General features: G+C 43.9%; 1 protein-coding gene across 2 annotated transcripts; it reads right to left on the reverse strand.

Moving 5' to 3' along the window:
- Positions 1-3,621: 3,621 nt before the first annotated feature.
- ZNF551 (zinc finger protein 551) lies at positions 3,622-22,016 on the reverse strand. 2 transcript variants are annotated; one of them, XM_021710658.1, is made up of 4 exons: positions 21,960-21,992; positions 17,791-17,914; positions 14,800-16,742; positions 3,622-3,632 (listed from the first exon to the last, which is right to left on the reverse strand). In XM_021710658.1, the coding sequence occupies exons 1-3, from the start codon at positions 21,990-21,992 to the stop codon at positions 14,935-14,937; spliced, it is 1,965 nt and encodes a 654-aa protein (XP_021566333.1). In that variant the 3' UTR covers positions 3,622-3,632; positions 14,800-14,934. The 2 variants fall into 2 exon arrangements, with proteins under 2 accessions (XP_021566333.1, XP_008052772.1); XM_008054581.2 differs by lacking the exon at positions 3,622-3,632 and having other exon boundaries at positions 14,700-16,742; positions 21,960-22,016.
- Positions 22,017-22,727: the final 711 nt, after the last annotated feature.

The following is a 22,727-nucleotide window of genomic DNA, read 5'->3' on the forward strand; positions in this document are numbered from 1 at the left end:
TGAGAATAACTTTTAAACACTTCGGCCCCAATTATCTGTCAGTAAAAACAAGAACAAATTACATGAGCATACCCAAAGAAGCCACTCAAAATATTTATTTTTAGCTTGGACAACAGAGTAAGACCCTGTCTCTACAAAAAAATAAAAATAAAAAATTAGCCAGGTGGGTAGCATGTGCCTATAGTTCCAGCTACTCAGAAGGCAAGGCAGGAGGATCACTTGAGCCCAGGAGCTTGAGGCTGCAGCGAACTATGATTTATCACTGTACTCCAGCCTGGGTGACAGAGCAAGACCCCATCTCTAAACAAACAAATAAAATGCTTATTTTTTCAATTTTATATTTACTAAATATTTTTTTCTTAATCTTTAACAATTTTTCCATTTAAAGAAGAGTTGCAATTGTTTTTCTTTTTTGCTAATGTTGGCATTTAGTTTGAGATAATTTAGGCTTATAAAAATTGCAAAATCAGGCTGGGCTCGGCCTGTAACCCCAGCGCCTTGGGAGGCCGAGGTGAGTGGATTGCCTGAGCCCACAGGTTTGAGACCCGCCTGGGCAACTTGGCAGACCTTATCTCTACAATAAATCAAAACTAGCAGGGCATGGTAGCACACGCCTGTAGTTCCAGCTACTTGGAAGGCCGAGGCAGAAGGATTTCCAGAGCCCAGCAGGTCGAGGCTACAGTGGCCAGGAGTGGCCACTGCACTCCAGTCTGGGTGACAGAGTGAGACTCCAACTCAAAAAAAAAAAAAAAGTGCAAAATCAGTACAAAAAAATTCCCATATTCTTTTACCCAGATTTCCCCAATGTATCTAAAAATGTTTTGGAATGTCAAAATTTAAAAATGCTGTAATACTGTTTCTAAACTTCCTAAACTAAGGTCATTATATTGTACAACCATAATACAATGACTAAAACCATTAACCTTCATACAGGACCATTATCTAATATACAGGCCCTATCCAAATTTTTCCAATAATTCCACTAATGCTATTTATAGCATAAGAAAACCAAATATTTTAGTACAGGATCCAATCAAGATTACATGTTCCATTGAACTGTTGTCTCCTAGTCAGACTATACTATGCAAATACAAACCCTAATGTATGGCAAAAAAGACCATAATAAGCAAAGTACAAACCAGAAACACATACAAACACCAACAACAAAAACCCCAATGTTCTGCAGCTGAAGGACCTAGTGGAGGTTTATGTAATATACAAAGAGCTCCCACAAATAGCTGAGTAGAGAAAGGGACAGATAATTATGTTACAGAAGTGACAGAAAAGTGAACATTAATAGAAAACAAATATAAGAAAATTACCCAATTTAATAAAACATTGATTGAAAATAGAGCTAATAATGAGGTATCTGAATGTCAAAACTTAAAAGTGCTGTAATATATTTTTCTATACAGGGTGTGTGGAAAGGTATTCATGGTTAGGTGATGCTACAGTTCTTTTTTTTTTTTTTGAGTTGGAGTCTCACTCTGTCGCCTAGGTTGGAGTGCAGTGGCACACTCATGGCCACCGCAGCCTTGACCTGCTGGGCTCAGGTGATCCTTCTGCCTCAGCTTTCCAAGTAGCTGAAACTGCAGGCACACACCACTACACCTGGCTAATTTTTTGATTTATTGTAGAGACGAGGTCTCACCAAGTTGCCCAGGCTAATCTTGAACCCTTGGATTTAGGCAGTCCTTTTGCCATGGCCTCCCAAAGTGCTGGAATTACAGGTTTCAGCCACTCCGCCTGACCTACAGTTCTTTAAAAAGCATTGTGTCAATACTTTTTAAAAATACACATAGTTATGGTATTGGAATTAAAAAAAAAATAAAAAAATCTAAAAAAATACATATAGTTATCACCAATTTCACTCAGAAGAGTATATTCCTTAGAATAAAAGCTTCCCTGTGTAAAGATTTAAGTACCAGAGTTATTTGGAGTAGTAAACAATGCAAAGGGAGGGCCCATCTCTAACACATGATTAAATAAATTATATTTATACCTATATTATGAAAATTTTGCAGCTATTAAAAAGATGGAATTACAATTGCATCAGATTCCTTATAGAAATTTCTATGAGGTAATGTAAGAAAGTAAGATACAGAAAATTATACATAAGAATTCACTTTTATTACACAATAAGAACTTCATATCAGTATAAATTGATATGAAAGGGTTTATCTAATCACATTAAAAATGAGAGTCTACAAACAAATTTGATAACCTGGGTAACAGGGAGAGCAGAAGGGGTGGCTAAGATGGGGTATAGGTGAGAAGGAAAGAGGAGAAAAGTATGTAAATAATGAAAAGAGAAAAAATGCTTACACTAAAATGTACATATATCTGATCCCATTAAAGCAGCAAAGAAAAATAGACAACAGTAATAAAATAGACAATAGTTAAAATAATTATGTCTATGTAGGTGTTATAGAATTATTGAAATTCAACCTAGAGGAGAATAAGAGAATATATTAGGGAACATGTTATAATAAATGAGGTACAAATACAAATCTACAGTGGAGAGAAAAAGCCAGCAGAAACACGTCATTGGAGAAATGGATATATGGAAAGAACTTAATTTACAACAGATCAGGTATTTCTACAAGATTTGTGAAGAGTGGTGCAGAATATTGCCTGCCTTGTAAAAAAAAAAAAAAGGTATATCTCCCTGAGTCATCACATCATCAAGAACAGCTCATAGCAGACTGAACTGAGCAGTGATGGGGATTAAGAATGCTTTAGGGAAGAAGAGTACATAAACATAAGCCTGTCAGATGGTCAGGTGAACAACTGTCCTTGAGGTGGGGTCAGGACACTGGAGGAAAAATACACTAAAATTTTACCATTTTCTTCAGTCCCCACTCAACACTTGACATTAGGCTAAGTACAGCTTTGCGGGGGTGGGAGGGTTTTCTTCCAAGATGCCTTGGATTACTTGAAAGAACAGGGAAAGTACGAGATGACCAAACTGGCCAATGACCTCAAGCAAAACCAAATTTCAGAAGCCTGGTCTCAATTTAGAGGCACTAGAAGACTCAGCACCACAGCACCAGCTTTTATTTTTTGAAAGATTTAAGTTTTTATCTCAGGGGTCCAGATTATAGAAAAAAATACAAAAGGGGGGGGAGAGAGAGAGTGTGAGAGAGAGAAACTACACAAGACTTCCCCAAGATCCAAGCGGTAGCTAACAAGGAGCTCTGGTGGTGCTTGAGTCTGCTCAGTACTGAGTATCCACAGGAAGAGAGTTTTAAACATAAATGCATTTACTTAGGCAGAGAACTTTGAGGAAGAAATGACATTGATTTATTAATCACATTCTATGTACAACGCATAATATAGCTTAGTCCTATTTAAGCAGTACTAATAAGTTGGTCTTATAAATCATATTAATATAAAATTCACGGGACATAACTGTAGATGAAGAGGGAAGAGAACTCAGGCAGAATGAAGCCAAGAAGAAACAGAAAAGGCATTCCAGGAAAGACCAGTAAGGAGAAAGCATTTCTCTGTACTGTTAAACTCTTGCCTCTTTTGAAAGGCTTTCCAGGCGGGCTCGGTGGCTCAGTCTGTAATCCCGCACCTTGGGAGGCTGAGGTGAGTGGATTGCCTGAGCCTGAGGGTTCGAGACCCGCCTGGGCAACTTGGCGAGCCCTCATCTCTACAATAAATCAAAAATCAGCCAGGCGTGGGAGCGCGCGCCTGTAGTTTCAGCTACTTGAAAGGCTGAGGTGGAAGGATCACCGGAGCCCAGCAGGTCGAGGCTGCGGTGGCCGGGAGTGGCCACTGCACTCCAGTCTGAGCGACAGAGACTCCAACTCAAAAAAAAAAAAAGAAAAAGAAAAACAAAAAGAAAGGCTTTCCTAGGGAGTAGTGAGGGAGGATTTTGGCTGGGTGCAGTGCCTCATGCCTGTAAACCCAGCACTTTGGGGGGAGGACTGCTTGAGTTTAGTTCAAGACTAGCCTGGGCAACACAGCTAGATCTCATCTCTTAAAAAAAAAAAAAGAAAACGCTGTAGATTTTGACATAATTTGTTGTTGTTTTATTATTTGTTTTTTTGAGCCAGAGAGTCTCACTCTGTCGCCCAGGCTGGAGGGCAGTGGCACGCTTATGGTCACCACAGCCTTGAACTCCTAGGCTCAGGTGATCCTTCCACCTCAGCCTTCCAAGTAGCCAGAACCACAGGTGTGTGCCACCATGCCCAGCTATTTTCAAAAAATTTTACTTTCATTTATTGTAGAGATGAGATCTTGCCAAGTTGCCTAGGCTGGTTAATTCTCTCGCTTCAGCCCGGTTTTGGCATAATTTAAATTTAGTTAGAAACTTAGAAAGTTGAGGTTAGTGGCCATGAATTTTTGCTGTTCACAATCTGCCAAAGTTTAGAAAAAAATACAAAACAGCCACATAAAACTGCCTCATGCTAGGCATTTAGGAGCTGGAGAATTGGAGTTTCTTCCGGTGAAAAAAATGGAGGTAATATAGGGCACAGAGCTGAGATGGGAGTTTACTGGACATAATGGACCAATAGTCCCAAGCAGAGAGGAGAACAATGAAGATCGGGAGGGCCCAATTCAGGTGGAAACACAAGGGGAGGGAGAGTTCATGAATTTGAGAATAAGGGGTATGGGTTTAGGTGTGTGGGTATCTGGTGTGTAATCCGGTACTGTATGAAAGATGCAAAGAATTGCACAGAAGTTAGACTGGAAAATATAGTTTATTTAGAAAGTAAATGAGAGAGAGATTCACCTCCCTTAGGTAGGGGAGGGAGCCAAAGCTCCGGAAAATATGGTCAGACCATAGCTTTACCAAGGTGATGGTGAATGGGAAGAAAGAGAGAGAGGGAGAAAAGGAAAGAGGGAGAAGGTGGGGGAGGGGAGAGAGAGAGAGAGAGAGAGAGAGAGAAAGAGAGAGAGAAAGATTGATTCACCTCCCCAAGGTAGGGGAGGGGACCAAGGCTAAGAAACTTGGCTACTGTGGCTCAAGGAAAGCAAAGCAATTGACTGCTTGAAGTTGATTTTTTTTTTTTTTTTGAGTTGGAGTCTCACTCTGTCACCCAGGCTGGAGTGCAGTGGCATGCTCACGGCCACCCCAGCGTCAACCTGCTGGACTCGGTGATCCTTCCCCTTCAGCCTTCCAAGTAGCCGGAACTTCAGGTGTGTGCTGCCATACCTGGCTAGTTTTTTAAAATTTATTGTAGAGATGAGGTCTCACCAAGTTCCCCAGGCTAGTCTCAAACCCGCGGGCTCAGGCAATCCACTTGCCTTGGTCTCCCAAAGTGCTGGGATTACAGGCTGAGTCACCAAGCTGGGCCTCAAATTGTTTTTAAACTTTCCCTTTGAGGTTAGGGTGATTAGGTGGTGGTCTGCTCCATGTCATCACGGAGGGTAGATACACACATATACTGACATCAGGTGATGGACAGCAGGCAGATGGGTGGATTAGTCACATGACAGTTGCTGTGTAGATGGGGTCTGTACCATGAAGGTCATGAGGAGCTGATTAGGTTAACTTTTTAATGAAACAAGCTGAGGAGGGGGTTGTAAAGCAATTATCGATAGCTACCTCTGAGAAACTGGTTCTGTCCTTGGCTAGAGATTAGTGGGTAAAGTGAACTGCCAGAGAAACATGACAGATCTAGACAATGTTAAAATGGTTGCTCATTGAGTATATTGACTCCATGTTATGTCCTTTCAAGGTGTTATCTAAGAAGTCACATCTTAGGAATTTAAGTGAAAAAGACTAGTAGAGGGGAGTTTGAGAGAGGATACTGAAGTCACTGACCGTACATGCACTGACTGTATCACTGATGAACTCCAGGTGTGTCCTCTGTAAATACGCATGGTGTTTATTCTGTTAAATCTCTATTTGCTCCCCCTTAATATATTCACTTAACTTATTTAAACCTGGCTGGGTATGCTGGCTCATGCCTATAATCACAGCACTTTGGGAGGCTAAGTAGGGGAGGATTGTTTGAGCCCAGGAGTTTGAGACGTCGTCTCTACAAAAAAAAAAAAAAAAAATTGGCCGGGCATGGTGGCATGCACCTGTAGTCCCAGTTACTCTGGAGGCTGAGGTGGAAGAATTACTTGAGTCCAGGAGACCAGGCAGCAGTGAGCTATGATTGTGCCTTTTCATTCCAGCCTGGGTGACAGAGTGAGACCTCCAAACTCCAAAAACAACAACAAAAATACAAGTGGCCAACAAACATATAAAAAAAAGTTTAATATCACTAATGATCAGACAAATGCAAATTAAAACCACAATAAGATACCATCTCACATGAATCAGAATGGCTATTATTAAAAAGTCAGTCCACATGCAGTGCCTCACACCTATAGTTCCAGCACTTTGGAACCCAAGGCAAGAGGATCAAAAAAAAAAAAAAAAGCTACATATGGTGGTATGTGTATGTAGTCCCAGCTACTTGGGAGGCTGAGGTGGGAGGATTGCTTGAGTCCAGGAGTTTGAGGCTGCAGTGAGCTATGATTGTACCATTGCATTGCAGCCTGAGTGAAAGAGTGAGACTGTCAAAAGGAAGGAAGGAGGGAAGAAAAGGGAAGGGAATGGAAGAAAAAAAAGAGATGCTCAAGCTCACAATCAGAAGCATGCAAACTGAAACCATGAGTTACTCTTTCACACCTAGAATGGGAAAATTTTTCACAAAATCAAGTGCTGACATGATTAAAATATAAACTCTAGAGGAATTGTAAATTTATACAATATAAACTCTAGAGGAATTGTAAATTGGTACAACTTTGGAAAATGATTTGGCATTGTCTATAAAATCCTAGATGGGCATGAGCTACATGTCATAAAAATTCTTCCTTGTGATATACTCTAAGACTTGAGAGGAATAAACCAGCTCCTTCTACAATCTTTTTAATAACTTGCTCTCATAGAAACTAAATGCCACAGCCACATGAAATACCAATGTAGAACTGTGTCTAATAAATCTCATGCACAAAACACCTGATATGTACAAGAAAATTCAAACACACATGTAATTTTGAATAAAATAAAATAGCAAACCATAGTATGTATCAACATACTGTATATATCAACAATGCACTTCTCTGGCCCATTTCCTGGGCCCACTGGGATAAGCTGGGCAGGGTCAGAGCCTGAGATGCTTCTGGGGATTCAGGCAAGTTGGCTCTAAAGGTTCCAGAAGGTCTAATTCTCCCAAAATGACAGGCATTGTCCTCAAAGTTCTTAGTGTAATAATATAGCAAAGCCCACAGAGGCACCATTATCTCCATTGCCATGAGGGCCGCCTCGTCTTCCAGGAAGGGTTCTTCCTCTGGGACTGAGGGGCCATATCATCAGCAGACTAGGGACAGTCATACCACATGCTGTCCTGCGCTAGTGGGCTTCAAATACTCAAACACCACATGAGCCAGACAAAATTCAGTATTGCATATAAAATGTTTTCATTTTCACACATACACATTTTAATTTTGTATATTAAACTTACCATAGTTAGGAAAGTGCCCTTAAATTTTAGAAATGCATTCTGAAGTTTATGTACTAAATTACATATCTGGGATTATAAGTAAAATAGTCCATTAATGTGCATGGGAATAGATAAAACAAGAATAACCACAAAATCATAAATGATGGAAAACTGGAGAAGGATTCATTTCATGAGGCTTTACAACGATCTTTTTCATTTATGAATATATTTGAAAATACCCACTACAAAAGGTAAAATATGTCCTCGTGTTACTAATTTATATGCTGACAAGGATAAGCTGAAAAGGGAGGGAGGAAACATTTTATTTTGGGGATGTAAACATATATAAATCATCAAAATATATGATTATTTATTTGAGGATGTAAACATGTATGAAAACATCCAAATGTATGATTTATTTATTTATTTGAGTTGGAGTCTCACTTTGTCATCCAGGCTGGAATGCAGTGGCATGCTCACGGTCACCACAGCCTTGACCTACCGAGCTCAGGCAATCCCTCCACCTTAGCCTTCCAAGTAGCTGGAACCATAGGTGTAGGCCACCATGCCTGACTTTTAAAAAAAATTTATTGTAGAAATGAGGTCTCACCAAGTTACCCAGGCTTGGTCTCGAACCCCTGGACTCAAGCAATCCTCTCGCCTCTGCCTCCCAAAGTGCTGAGATTATAGGAGTGAGTGAACCACTGTGCCTGGTAAAATATATGTTTTTTTTTTTTTTTTCTTGAGCTAGAGTCTCACTCTGTCGCCCAGACTGGAGTGCAGTGGCATGCTCACAGCCACCTCAGCCTCGACCTGTTGGGCTCAGGTGATCCTTCCACCTCAGCCTTCCTAGTAGCTGGAACTACAGGTGCATGCCACCATGGCCGGCTAATTTTTGACTTTATTGTAGAGATGAGGTCTCAGCAAGTTGCCCAGGCTGGTCTCGAACCCCTGGGCTTAGGCAATCCTTGTCTCTACAATAAATCACACAAAAAACTAACCAGATGTGGTGGCATGCGTCTATAGTTCTAGCTACTTGGAAGGCTGAGGTGGAAGGATTGCCTAAGCCCAGTAGGTCGAGGCTGCAGTGGCCATGAGTGTGCCACTGCACTCGAGCCTGAGTGACAAGAGTGAGATTCCAACTCAAAATAAATAAATAAATACAATTCAATACCTTTAAAGGTGAATAATTAAAACAATAGTTTAAGTCAATCATACCTCAATAGAACTGTTTAAAAAATATTTCAAACTTGCCATCTCCTAATCATTTTACAACATTTTATCATCTTTACTCTTCTAGTCAGTATGCTGGAAGTAGAATATAAAGGTATGTTATCAGAAACTCTTCTCAACTCCATGTTCAGTGACATAGTTTTGGTAGCTTGAAATTGACCATGGCTAGGGCTGGGAGAGTAGGGTGATCTTTACCTTATGAATCTATTGTCCGAGAGGGGTTAAAAGAAGGTTAGGGTGAATCAGGTTGGGTCAAGGATAGGAGGGAGGGGCACTGGTCAGAAGGGACAGTGTGACTCTGTACTTAGTTGAGGAGTGCTATTGTTGAATGAAGGTATGGACAAAAATTTTTCTTTTTTTTTTTTTTTTTGAGTTGGAGTCTCACTGGGTTGCCCAGACTGGAGTGCAGTGGCTGCTCCCGGCCACCGCAGCCTCGCCTGCTGGGCTCCGGCGATCCTTCTGCCTCAGGCTTCCAAGTAGCCGGAATTACAGGCAAGTGCTACCACGCCCGGCTGAGTTTTTGATTTATTGTAGAGATGAGGTCTCGCTGCCCAGGCGGGTCTCGAACCCGCGGGCTCAGGCAATCCACTCACCTCAGCCTCCCAAAGGCATGGGATTACAGGCTGAGCCACCGAGCCCGGCTTGGACAAAAATTTTTACCAAGGTGAGCTCTTGTTCATGTTGCCTATAGGCCACTGCATTTCAAACCTGCTTTTCACAACTCATATAGACAAGTGTTCCTGGATTGTAGGACACACTTGAACACAAGTGCTGGAACCTGGTTTCTTTTGTTTCCTTCCTTTATGTAGCTCGCATAAATGTTTCTTTAGGCCCTCTTATACTATGACCTTCCTGGGAGTTGGGAACTACGATAGTGAATAGGAAAAAAGGCCTTGGCTCTCTCAAAACTCAGAATCTGGTAGGGGAGACAATTTTTTTTTGAGTCAGAGTCTTACTCTGTTGCCCAGGCTGGATGGAGTGCAGTGGCATGCTCACGGCTACTGTAGCCTAGACCTGCTGGGTTCAGGCAATCCTTCCATCTCAGCCTCTTAAGTAGCTGGGACTACAGGCATGCCCTACCACACCCAGCTTTTTATTGTAGAGACAAGGTCTTGCCATGTTACCCAGGCTGGTCTCAAACTCCTGGGCTCAGGCAATCCTTTCGCCTCAGACTTCCAAAGTGCTGGGATCATAGGTGTGAGCCACTGTGCCCAGCCAAGATGAAATTTTTTTTTTGAGTTGGAGTCTCACTGTCACCCAGGCTGGCATGCAGTGGCACACTCAGTCACCGCAGCCTTGACCTGCTTGGGCTGATACTTCCACCTCAGCCTCCCAAGTAGCTGGAACTACAGGTGCATGCCCCCATGCCCAGCTGATACTTTTTGATTGTAGAGATGAGGCCTCATCAGGTTGCCCAGGCTGGTATCCAACCCCTGGACTCAGGCAATCCTCTCATTTACACCCCCCTAAAGTGCTGGGATTACAGGTATCAGCCACCGCACCAGGCTAAGAAATTTTTTTTTTTTTTTTTAAAGTTGGAGTCTCACTCTGTTGCCTAGTCTGAAGTGCAGTGGCTGCTCCCGGCCACCGCAGCCTCGACCTGCTCGACCTGCTCGACCTGCTGGGCTCTAGCGATCCTTCCGCCTCAGCCTTCCAAGTAGCCGGAACTACAGGCATGTGCTACCACGCCTGGCTGATTTTTTGATTTATTGTAGAGATGAGGTCTCGCTACCCAGTCGGGTCTCGAACCCGCGGGCTCAGGCAATCCGCTCACCTCAGCCTCCCAAAAGCATGGGATTACAGGCTGAGTCACCAAGCCCGGCTACGGCTAAGAAATTTAACAAGCAGTTTGAATAAAATGCTACCACTAAGTAAGCACTCAGTAAATGTTTAATAAAACCAAAAGTATTTCTGTATATATACCTACATTTATATAGTTGTAACTTTATAAACAAGGTCTATCTAAAATGACAAAAAGGAGAGAAATAATATTTTTTTTAAAAAGTATCACAATAGGAGTATTTACACCAGGGAAACTGGCAAAGAGTATAAACCTAGGCTTAATTTAATGCATTATTAAATGCTTAAGATGATAGAAAACATGTTAATGCAGACTAAAAATAAAAATGTATGGGGTATGTAAGCACAAAGTATTGAGAGAAAAAAATTTCCTCCAGTATAAAAAGTTGCTCATATGGCAAAGAAAATACATCATAGAATGAGTAAAATTCCAACATGTCTTTGCTATTGCACTTTTTATTTAATAAACTGATTTATCAAAAGAAATAGGAAAATGCTATGAACATTTTACCAAAAAAGATATACAACTGACAAACACATAAAAAAAAGTTTAATATCATGAAGTTTTAGGGGATGTCACTACACACATATTAAAAGGGTCAAAATAAGAAAGATGGGACATATGGAGTGCTGGCAGGGATATAGAGGTACTAGAACTCTCATACACTGTTGATAGGAGTGCAACAGAAAACCATTTCTATCAAAGCTTGACACTTCTTACAGTGTTAAACATTCACCTACATTGTAACTCATACATTACAGCTTGAATTATTAACACATGAGAAATAAAACACGTATCATATAAAGAACTGAATGCAAGTATTTAGTTTTATTTGTAATATATAAAATCTATAAATAACATAAATATCCTTAAATAGATGGATAAACAATGGCTTATCCACAGAACAGAATGTCACTCAGCAATAAAAAGAACTACTCAAAGAAGCATCATTGTTGAATCTCAAAATATACATTATGAAGAAAACAAGGGGAAAAAAGTATGTACAACATTTAAAATTCTAGAAAATGTAAACTAATTTGTTGTAAAGGAAATCAATGGATGCTTGGAGAGTTAGGAAAGGCAGGGAGAGGTTACACAAGGACACAAAATATGAGATCCCTCTCCCCAAAAAACTTAATTTCACCAGGTACAGTGACTCATGCCTGTAATCCCAGCACTTGGGGAGGCAGAGGCAAGAGGACTGCCTGAGCCCAGGGGCTTGAGACCAGCCTGGGCAACCTGGCGAGACCTCGTCTCTACAATAAATCAAAAAATTAGCTGGGCGTGGTGGCGCATGCCTGTGGTTCCAGATACTTAGAAGGCAGAGGCAGAAGGATTACCTGAGCCCAGCAGGTTAAGGTTGTGGTGGCCATGAGCATGCCACTGCATTCCAGCCTGGCTCAAAACAAAAACAAAAGATAATGGAATACTTTTGGAGGGCAGACCCCTTGTAGTACAGGCTTCCCCTGTTAGGTAAGTGTTCAGGGAACCCATTGCCATCAGTGTACCAGCTAGCTAGTGAGAGGCTGCATTGCAGAAGAAATATCCCAAGTTGTGGCAAACAAGTGACTGGTTCTTCCATCATGACAACACATGTGCCCATGACGTACTGAGTGTTCAGCAGTTTTTGACTAAAAACAGCATGACTCCCATGCCACACCCTCCCTTATTCACCCGATTTCATCCTGAGCAACTTTGTTTCCCTGGATGAAAAAAGTCCTCAAAGGAAAACATGTGGAAGAGATGAAACAGAAAAGGGCAGAAACACTAAAAGGGATCAAAACTGACAAGTTCAAAAACTTTTTTTTTTTTTTGAGTTGAAGTCTCATTCTGTTGCCCAGGCTGGAGTGCAGTAGCATGCTCACCGCCACTGCAGCCTTGACCTCTGGGCTCAGGCGATCCTTCTGCGTCAGCCTTTCAATTAGCTGGAATCACAGACGCATGCTGCCATGCCCAGTTACTTTTTTGATTTATTATAGATACAAGGTCTCACCAAATTGCCCAGGCTGGTGTCGAATCCCTCAGCTCAGGCAATCCTCTCACTTCAGCCTCCCAAATTGCTGGGATTACAGGCTTGAACCACCGTGCCCAGTCTTCAAAAACTGTTTTGAGCAGTGGAAAAAGTGTCTTGATAGGTGTATTGCATCAAATGGAGAATTCTTTGAGGGTGACTGAACTTTAAACATGCAAGAATAAATACGCAATTTTTTAGAAATAAATTCCGGGTGTTTTTGAGTCCCCCCTCATAAATACACAGGTAAGTTCATTTTCATGATTGTAAGGATGAAGTTTCATGGCTTTACCAAATTGTACACATTGGGTAGGTGCACTTTATTGTATGTCAACTATACAAATTATACCTTCATAAAACTTTAAAAAGTGGTTCAAAATTAAGAACTTGGATGTCACATTTTTTTTTTTTGAATGAGGTTGAAGCCGGGTTTGGTGACTCAGCCTGTAATCTCAGCACTTTGGGAGGCTGAGGTGAGTGGATTGCCTGAGCCCGCAGGTTTGAGACCCGCCTGGGCAACTTGGTGAGACCCCATCTCTACAATAAATCAAAAATTAGCCAGGCGTGGTAGTGCACGCCTGTAGTAGCTGGAGCCCAGAGGTTGAGGCTGCAGTGGCCGGGAGCAGCCACTGCACTCCAGTCTGGGTGACAGAGTGAGACTCCAACTCAAAAAAAAAAAAATAATCATCAGGTTGATAACCTGATATGGACTCCACCATCTCTCTCCTCATGCACTAGGAGAGCAGCCTAGTTTCAGGGGTAGCAAACGTTAGTAAGCCATGAAGGTTGTTATCACCTGAATCAACTGGAATTGGCTGAGTCACAGAGACCACATTCCTACACTACAGACTCCTCCTATTTTTGCTTCCTTACCTGCACAGCAATGGCCTTGAGGTTAACAGCCCAAAGAAGATACCAAAAGCCACAAAACATTTTCACTATTTTCTGACAATGATCTCAACTACAGGAAATATAGTAATGGAGATCCTGCACAGCCATATTCACTGGAACATTTGTGGATAAACTTTTAGAAGAGACATATTCCACTTAATATACTGAAGTCTCCACCACTCTCTATTTACCCAGAGTTTCCGTCCCAATTACAGTTGCAGCTGACCCCTACAGTCTGACAACGAATGACGCTAAGTCTATAGTCCTATACATCATGGCACATGGCTCCTTTGCAGGACCTGGGGAAGAGGTTCCCCTCAACAGTGGTAGAAATTATGTGACAGTCCTTTGTAAACAAATGAACAGAATCCATGATCAGGGAAGTACTAGGAGTTGTCACAACTGCTTTCTTTTCTTTTTCTTTCTGAGTTGAGGTCTCGCTCTGTTGCCCAGGCTGGAGGCAGTGGCACAATCATGGCTCACTGCAGCCTTGACGTTCTGAGCTCAGGTGATCCTCCCGCTTCAGCCTCCTAAGTAGCTGGGACTACAGGTGCATACCACTACGTTTGGCTAAATTTTTTTTTTTTAAATAGAGACGAAATCTCATGGTGTTGCCCAGGCTGATCTTGAACTAGCCTCAAACAATCCTCCCTCCTCAGCCTCCCAAAGTGTTGCGATTACAAGTATGAGTCATTGTTCCCTGCCTGCTTCCTTTTCATAGTGACCTCCGACCTCACAAAAATCCTGGCACCAGACCACAAAACACAAACACTGAGGTCTTTACTTTGAGGTCTCAAACAGCAATGAAACTTAGACCAATACTGGACAAAGAGCTGTTTCCTGTCATCACACTGTCCTTTCTGAAGCAAAGAAAGTTTCACATCTCCACAAAATCTGTTTACCACTTCATGCTGACATAATCATTCTTTCAAGTCACCCCAATAAACAGACCTCCAAGATTAAAGGTGCATACATTTAAAAATCTTTAAAAAAAGACAATAAACCAGAGCCATGTGCACCAAGCAGTTTCCAGGAAGGTGAATTAGAACCTGGAAAAATCACAAGCATCATTTGAGATCACCAATATCCCTAAAAAAGGTGATCCTTCTTAGAAAGCTGACAGAACAACTCAGATCAAGTTCTCTGGACCAAAACTGGATCAGGTCCATGTCCTAAAGTCAAGAGAAGGAAAGAGGATGGTCCTAAGGACTTGGGCTATTCATAATTTCCCCCAAAGAGATGGACAAGTACAGAGGCTTGCTTTTCTGAGCTTACTGGGATGGTAACTCATGCACACAGTGTGGATCTGCCAGGTGGTAGAGGTGGAAATGGCTTCAGATATTGGCAGTGACATAAATCAGTCTATGGCTCTGAGCACATTAGAAATTGAAATTAGTCTCAAAGCTTTTCACATTCCTGAAACTTATGGAGAATTTCCCCCCATTAGGGATGTTCAAATTAAATTTAAATTTTGATAGATGGCTCCCACGTGGACTTTTTTTTTCCTCCAGTGCTGTCATACTGAATAAAGAATAGTTCCTGAACATTTAAGGCCTTTCTTCAGTGTGAACTCTCCTGTGTCGAATGAGGTTAGATTTGCGGCTAAAGGATTTCTCACATTCACTACATTCATAAGGCCTTTCTCCTGTGTGAACTCTTTGGTGCTGAATGAGGTCAGATTTGTGAGTAAAGAGTTTCCCACATTCACTGCACTCATAAGGTCTTTCTCCAGTGTGACCTCTCTGGTGTTGAATGAGGCTAGAGCTTTGGCTAAAAGATTTCCCACATTCACTACATTCATAAGGTCTTTCTCCAGTGTGAACTCTCTGGTGCTGAATGAGGCTAGCACTTTGGCTAAAGAACTTTCCACATTCACTACACCCATAAGGCCTTTCTCCAGTATGAACTCTCCGGTGTTGAATGAGACCAGAGCGTTGTCTAAAAGATTTACCACATTCACTACACTCATAAGGTCTTGTGCCTGTATGAATTCTCCGGTGTTGAATGAGGTCAGATTTGCGGGTAAAGGATTTTCCACATTCATTGCATTCATAAGGCCTTTCTCCAGTGTGAACTCTTTGGTGCTGAATGAGAATAAATTTGCGGCTAAAGGATTTCTCACATTCACTGCACTCATAAGGCCTATCACCAGTGTGAACACTGCGATGTCGGATGAGGTTAGAGAACTGTCTAAAGGATTTCCCACATTCATTACACTCATAAGGTCTTTCTCCACTGTGAATTCTCTGGTGTTGAATGAGTTCGGACTTGCAGCTAAAGGCTTTCCCACAATCACTGCACTGATAAGGCATTTCTCCAGTGTGAACCCTCCTGTGCCGAATGAGATTGAAGATCTGTCTAAAGGATTTCCCACATTCACAGCATTGATAAGGCCTTTCTCCAGTGTGAACTCTCTGGTGTCGAAAGAGGCTAGAGCTTTGTCTAAAGGATTTCCCACACATGCCACACTCATAAGGCCTTTCTCCCGTGTGAACTCGCTGATGTTCAATGAGGTTGGATTTGTAGCTGAAGGATTTCCTACATTCACCACATTCATAATGCATTCCTCTACTGTGATGTCTCTGATGGTGAATGAATTCGGATTTATGAATAAAGGTTTTCCCACATTCACTGCATTCATTAGGCCTTTCTCCATTGTGAATTCTCTTATGCACAATAAATTGGCATGTTTTGTTGAAAGATTTTCCACATTCACTACACACATATGTCCTTTGACCAGTGTGAACTTGCTGATGCTGAACAAGTGTGCTCTTGGAGGTGAAGGCTTTCTCACATTTGCTACACTCATAAAGCCCTTCTTCAGAGCAGACACTCTGATGTTGAAAAAGTGTATGTTTGTGGCTTGAAGCTTTTTTGCATTCATCCCACTTGTAAAAGCTTTTTTTACTGAAGAATGTCTGTACACACTTGCTGCTGCTACTGGATGACTCTGCAACATTGGGAGTGTTCTGGTGCTGAAGAAGGTCCATGGTGACTGGAAAGTCCTGCCCACATATGAAAGGATTCATTGGCATACAGAATCTGCAGCTAGTCACAAATGTAGTAGCCCAATCCACATCCCTTTTCCAAGGATCTTCTCCACCGTAATGCTTTTGGTGCTGGTGAAGGTTTGCATTGAAACAGAAGTCTCTCATACTTGTGCCACTCAAGTATAATTTCTGCACAGGATATGTGGTTTGGTGCTCAACCTGGTGCAAAATGTCTTTCAAGACTGGAACACACATCTCAATCTCACTGAGGTAAGTTTTCTGGGTGGGTGTACCCACTTTAGAAGTCCTGACCTGTGACATTCCATCAGAAGTTATCATCTCATTTTCTGTCTCATGGTAGTAACCTAAAATCAGAGAATTGCTGATGAAATGCATGTTGACTTTAGTGGGAGGGGAAAGATCTATCATAAAAAGGTGTGAGACCCAAATAATGGGAATGTTCATGGGATTGTTCTGAGAACAAGGGAACTGGGGGCAGACTGAAGCATAGATTGTTTTGAAGTTCAAGCATTTGAAGATTACAGAATAAGGGGGGCCTCATTAGACAAAGGACAGGGTATAGTGCATGAGAAGCAGGGTCTCCAACTCACTCTCTGCCAAAAGCCTTCAGCAGGACCAACAGAAGATTGCTGTTGTCCAGTACCAGGAAAATCCAATCAGAATTAGTGATCAAAAACTATTTGAGGATGTGTGCATATGGCACAAGACAGTGAATCAACACTGAAGAACATCGTAGTGTGACCAGTGGAGAGGAACAAGTGACACAGAGGCTAGAAGGGTGAAGGCGGCCAGGAACTGGAAATGACAGGTAAAATAACAATTCAGCAAAGTATTAAGTTTAGGGAAGTAGAAATAGAAATGAGATATGGCCAGTGATACTTGTACTAAAATGCTGTTGGACATATTGCAGGTTCCTAGTTGAAACTAGTAAGTTGAACACACCCATGATGTCATGCCCTTCCCCAGCTGCCTGCTGCTCACCAAGGAAAGGTCTCAGAGACTCCTTTGCCATGTCCACCCTGTACAGCAACCAGGGCTCTCCCTACATCCCCTCAATGTGCAACCATATGGGACACGAAGAAAAGAAAATATTTCAAAAAAACGCTTGAAGGAGAGCCTTGTAAAAACAGTCCATGATTCATAAAAGTAGTGATCATGACAATGCTTGCAATTCCTGGCATAGGCAGCCATAAGAAAATGGCAGCTAGAGGAAAGGGATAGAAACTGGGGCACAAGGTACCATGGATCTGTACCCAGTAACCATGATAGGGAGAAGGCAAGAAAGATGAGAGCCATTAGACTGACAGCAAAACTCTTGAGACAGAGATAACTCTGGGGTAAAAAAGAAAACAGACACCACTCAGGATACTGGGGGATATGCCAGGGCCTTACCCAGGGATGTTATAAGTGCAAAGTTGTCCAGCATCACATCACCGTACAGGAGCCTCTGAGTCTCATCAAGGAGCACCCACTCTTCCTGGGAGAAATAAATGGCCACGTCCTCAAAGGTCACACCCTGTCATATTGGGAATAGTTCAAATCACGATCAATATCTCCTTATTAGATCCTAAGTTAATCATTCCCTTGTTCCCCACATTCATGCCTTGGTCACTCTGTTCCCTATCTCAGAGGAGATACCGAGTCCTGGTGCCACTGATGCCTTCTTTCTCCCACAGTTCCAGTGATACTAAGTTCTTTCATGGCAACAAAAGGCAGGTGAACAGACAATACCTAAGCTCTGGGCCTGGCGTGTAGGCTACACCGCCTCTTGTCAATGTGGTGGGTGACACAAACAGTGTTAGGGAGAGAAGTGGCCATACAGAAAGTGTGGATAATAAGGAGACTTGTCAGGCAACACTCGACGTACCCAAGATTGTCCCTCAAAAACACAAGTAACATGGGCTCATCCTTTACCCTTATGATTCTGGTTCACCCACAAGGCCAGCACTTCACACTCCCCCATTTCAAGGCCAGCACTCCACACTCCCCCTTTTCAAGCACATCACTCTTTGAACAACACCTCTCTCAGGAAACTGCATTCTTTTTTTTTGAGTTGGAGTCTCACTCTGTCGCCCAGACTGGAGTGCAGTGGCCGCTCCCGGCCACCGCAGCCTTGACCTGCTGAGCTCTGGCGATCCTTCCGCCTCAGCCTTCCGAGTAGCCGGAATTACAGGCGCACGCTACCACGCCTGGCTAATTTTTGGATTTATTGTAGAGATGAGGTCTCGTCTGCCCAGGCGGGTCTCGAACCCGCGGGCTCAGGCAATCCACTCACCTCAGCCTCCCAAAGGCACGGGATTACAGGCTGAGCCACTGAGCCCAGCTGAAGCTGCATTCTTATAGCTACAACCTTACAGGTCACACAGCTCTGCTGTGATGGGGACAGTTTATTCCATGATCAGCATCTCTCCTAGGAACTCAAGTTGATGCCCCCACCATGCATTCATATCCTACTCACCCTCCTCCCCATCGCCCTATTTCAGAGAATATAACAGGTCCTAGCGTCACTAATGCCCTGTCTCTCCTCATGGTCCCATTGGTCATTGTGTCCTCCTTCAGCAATAACAGACAGGTGGGCAAATATCTAGGCTCTGAATCTGAACCTAGCATACAAGGAATCAACCTTTTGTCAGGCAATTCCCCCAGAATCCTCCAGATAGTGGCTCCTAGACACAACTAACAATCTGAGTTCACACTTCACCTTTATGTCTTCAATGCCAGGGCCCTAGGGCCATCAGTTTACATTATCTCCACGTGTATATCACTCTTTCCACCACACCCCTCTCACACAACTGTATTCCCACAGTCACAGCTCCCTCACTGACCCAGATATTGACCATCTCCTTGGTTTCCCTATTGGTTACTCATCATATGGGGACTGACAGTAGTTGGCAAATTCAAATAGGATTTAGTACTATGCCAGACCTCTAAATGTCCCTACTTCCTGAGCCAGGCTTGAGTCGTACCATGAAGGCCCCTACTCGACTCTGTTCCTTGCTTCAACCTCACTCACCAGGAACTACTTGCAGATCTCAGGTATCCATGCCCTCCTCCACTTCTGGGCTGCACCTGATGTCTTCTCACCAGTCACAGCCTTCTTTTCCCTAATTCTCATTCAAGGTTCAACCCCAGTGGTTGTCTACCACAGGTCCATCCACAGGTGGCCATTTATGCCCCTAAACTAACTTGACAGCTTGAATGAAACACTCCAGGTCGCACCAAAAATTAAAATAAAATCTGGTGAGTCTGTAGAGAGGAGGATAACAATCAACCCTAGCATCATCTTGTCGGAATTACTCCTGGGCCTCCACATCCAACTCATTTCTATTCATCCCCGAGAAGCCCTGGCCACATGCCAGACCATACTACTCTCTCTGACCTTCCCCATGAATGCCTCTCTCCATGACCCGTGTTGTCATATTCTTCCTACAACCAGGAGCCCATGCAGGAGATCAGATTGGTCCTTGGCCCTCATTCCCTTCCTGGGCAACTGTTATCATCATGACCAGGCTTCCCTTTTACCAAATGTGACCCATAGTCTTACCATGGTCCACACACTGTCCAGTATCTTTTCAATAAATTTCCATTCTGAACCTCTCCTCACAATTCTAGATTTGTGGCTCCAGCTGCCCATGAACTGTTCTCTGAAAGTTCTCATAGTCTTTTTTTTTTTTTTGAGTTGGAGTCTCACTCTGTCGCCCAGACTGGAGTGCAGTGGCTGCTCCCGGCCACTACAGCCTCGACCCGCTGGTCTCCGGCAATCCTTCCGCCTCAGCCTTCCAAGTACCTGGAACTATAAGCACGCGTCACCACGCCTGGCTCATTTTTTGATTTATTGTAGAGATGAGGTCTCGCCAAGTTGCCCTGGCGGGTTTCGAACCCGCGGGCTCAGGCAATCCACTCACCTTAGCCTCCCAAAGCACGGGATTACAGGCTGAGCCACCGAGCCCGGCTAGTTCTCATAGTCTTAATGGGTCAAAAATAAAACTCATATCCCCAATGAAACTCCTACCATGGGCCTCCTCATCTCTGTTGACGGAGCTTACATCCTTCTAGCCACCAAAACCAAACCTTCAAGTAATTCCTGACTCTAATCTCTTTCTCATCCTCAAAATTAGAAAACTCAGGCAGTCCTACTTAAAATATAGATCCAGAATCCAACCACTTTTCCCACCTCTACAGCTACTACATTGGCTCAGCTACTATCATATTCACCTGAACTATCCCAGTATCCTCCTCTCTGGTCTTCCCCCTCATCTTTCAGTCTGTTTCCCACAATGCATCCACAAGAAACCTGAAGAGACCTGGGTCACATCACCTTCCTCTACTCCAAGCCTCCCACTGTTACTATCACGCAAAGAATAGCCACTCAACTTCTCAGAGCCAGCTCAGGTATGACTTCTACCCTACCACTCCCTGTTCTTATGAGAAAAAAAGGAGACTTGCAGCTCAGCCTCTTTTCCAAGACTTTGCATTCACTGGTAGCTATGCCTGGGACAACCTTCTACATCTCATTTTCATTGGTTGCCGACAGCTTGATATAAACTCAGCCTGGACTTAGGATTTTGGGTTTTGTTCAAGATACCAAGGCCCAAGACTAGAAGAGTGGCAGGACAATAGTCCCAGGACACAACTAACCCAGAAACCAAATGGGTGGGGTGAGGACTAGTGACACACTCCTCTCACTTTAGGCTCCCTAAATGATTCTAGAGTCATGGGAATCTGTAGAAAGAGAAAGGCCACGAGAGTCAGGCAAACACAGTCAGGTTCCACAGGCTCAGGTCGCCCAATGATCTTGCCCACTTCTGGAGTCAAGCAGCCCAGGACAGCTGAATTATCTGTGCTCCAGTCCTCTTGGCTCAGTTGTGTGAACTTGGCTAAGAGCTCAACCTTCCGGTATCTACCCATTACCATTTCTCTTCCAGCCTGTTCTTCCTATGAGAAACTCACCAAGCTGTTAAAACTTTCCCTCGAGTGGACTGCCTGAGCCTGCGGGTTCGAGACCAGTCTGGGCAACTTGACGAGACCTCGTCTCTACAATAAATAAAACTTAGCCGGGTGTGGTAGTGCGCCTGTAGTTCCGGCTACTTGGAAGGACGAGGCGGAAGGATAGCCGGAGCCCAGCAAGTTGATGCTGGGTGGCAGGTTGATGCTGGGTGGCAGTTGAGTTGACTCCAACTCAAAAAAACAAAACAAAAAACTTTCTCTCAGACCGTGTGCTTCTCTGATTACAAATCTCCAAGGCTCCCAATGTCCCCCCGCAACAAAAAAAAATTCCCCTGGTGCAACTCTGCCTCACTCTCTTGTTCCGACAGACACAAGTTCCTAAATCCTCCCGGCTCAGTAGCACCTCCAAGCCTCTGCACGTGCCGGTCCCCCCGCCTGTCACACTCTCCCACTCCCTACCTCACTTAACGTCACCAATAAGGACCCTGCCCACGAGTTTCTCCCTGTCCCAGACACAGGGGCCGGGGCTTCATAACATGGGTAGGCGCTCCTCATGAGCTGCCTGACGACTCGGGTCCGGGTAAGGGCGGGGGAGACCCTGAGGCACTACTGACCTGAGCCGGGCCCCTCAGCGCGGCCGCCGCCATCGGACTGCTGACGGAGCGGGGCGGGGCGCGCGGACGACCGAAGCGAGAAGCTGGGCACGGTGGCCCCTACACGGCCTGGCGCGGACCCCCGGGATCGCGTCACCGACCTTCAGGCTCGCCTCTCGCACCCACCCTGTCAGGTCACTCAGGTCTCCACCCGGCGTTCCGGAGCCCCCAGCGAGGTGCACAAGCAAGAAGGAAGCCAAAATGACCGCCACGGGGAGGACGCCAGAAGTCCCGCCCCATCGCAAAACGTATGCACGGCAACGACTCTGTTCCGGGTTTTCATTGGCCTAACGCTGCCGTCGTTTACCGCGTTGCACTCTGGGTAGTGTGGTTTCCAAAACTCCGCAAGCATAGTAGAAGTGCGTCCTGGTCTTGACCTCTGCAAACACAGGCCCTTTGCCATAAATGTCGCCTGGGACTCATTATAGAAATGCAGATAATGACCGGACGCGGTGGCTTAAGACTGTCATCCCAGCACTTTGGGAGGCCGAGGCGAGAGGATTGCCCGAGCCCAGTGGTTTGAGACCAGCCTGGGCAACTTGGCGAGCCCTTGTCTCTACAATAAATTAAAAAATTAGCCGGATGTGGTGGCGCGCGTCCGTAGTTCCAACTACTCGGGAGGCTGAGGCAGAAGGATCGCCTGAGTCCAACAGGTCGAGGCTGTGGTGCCCGGGAGCAGCCACTGCACTCCAGCCTGGGCGACAGAGTGAGACTCCGACTCAAAAAAAA

This window comes from Carlito syrichta, unplaced genomic scaffold (assembly GCF_000164805.1).
Source record: "Carlito syrichta isolate Samal-C Ts95f unplaced genomic scaffold, Tarsius_syrichta-2.0.1 Scaffold296660, whole genome shotgun sequence".
In the NCBI taxonomy this organism is placed as follows: Eukaryota; Metazoa; Chordata; class Mammalia; order Primates; family Tarsiidae; genus Carlito; species Carlito syrichta.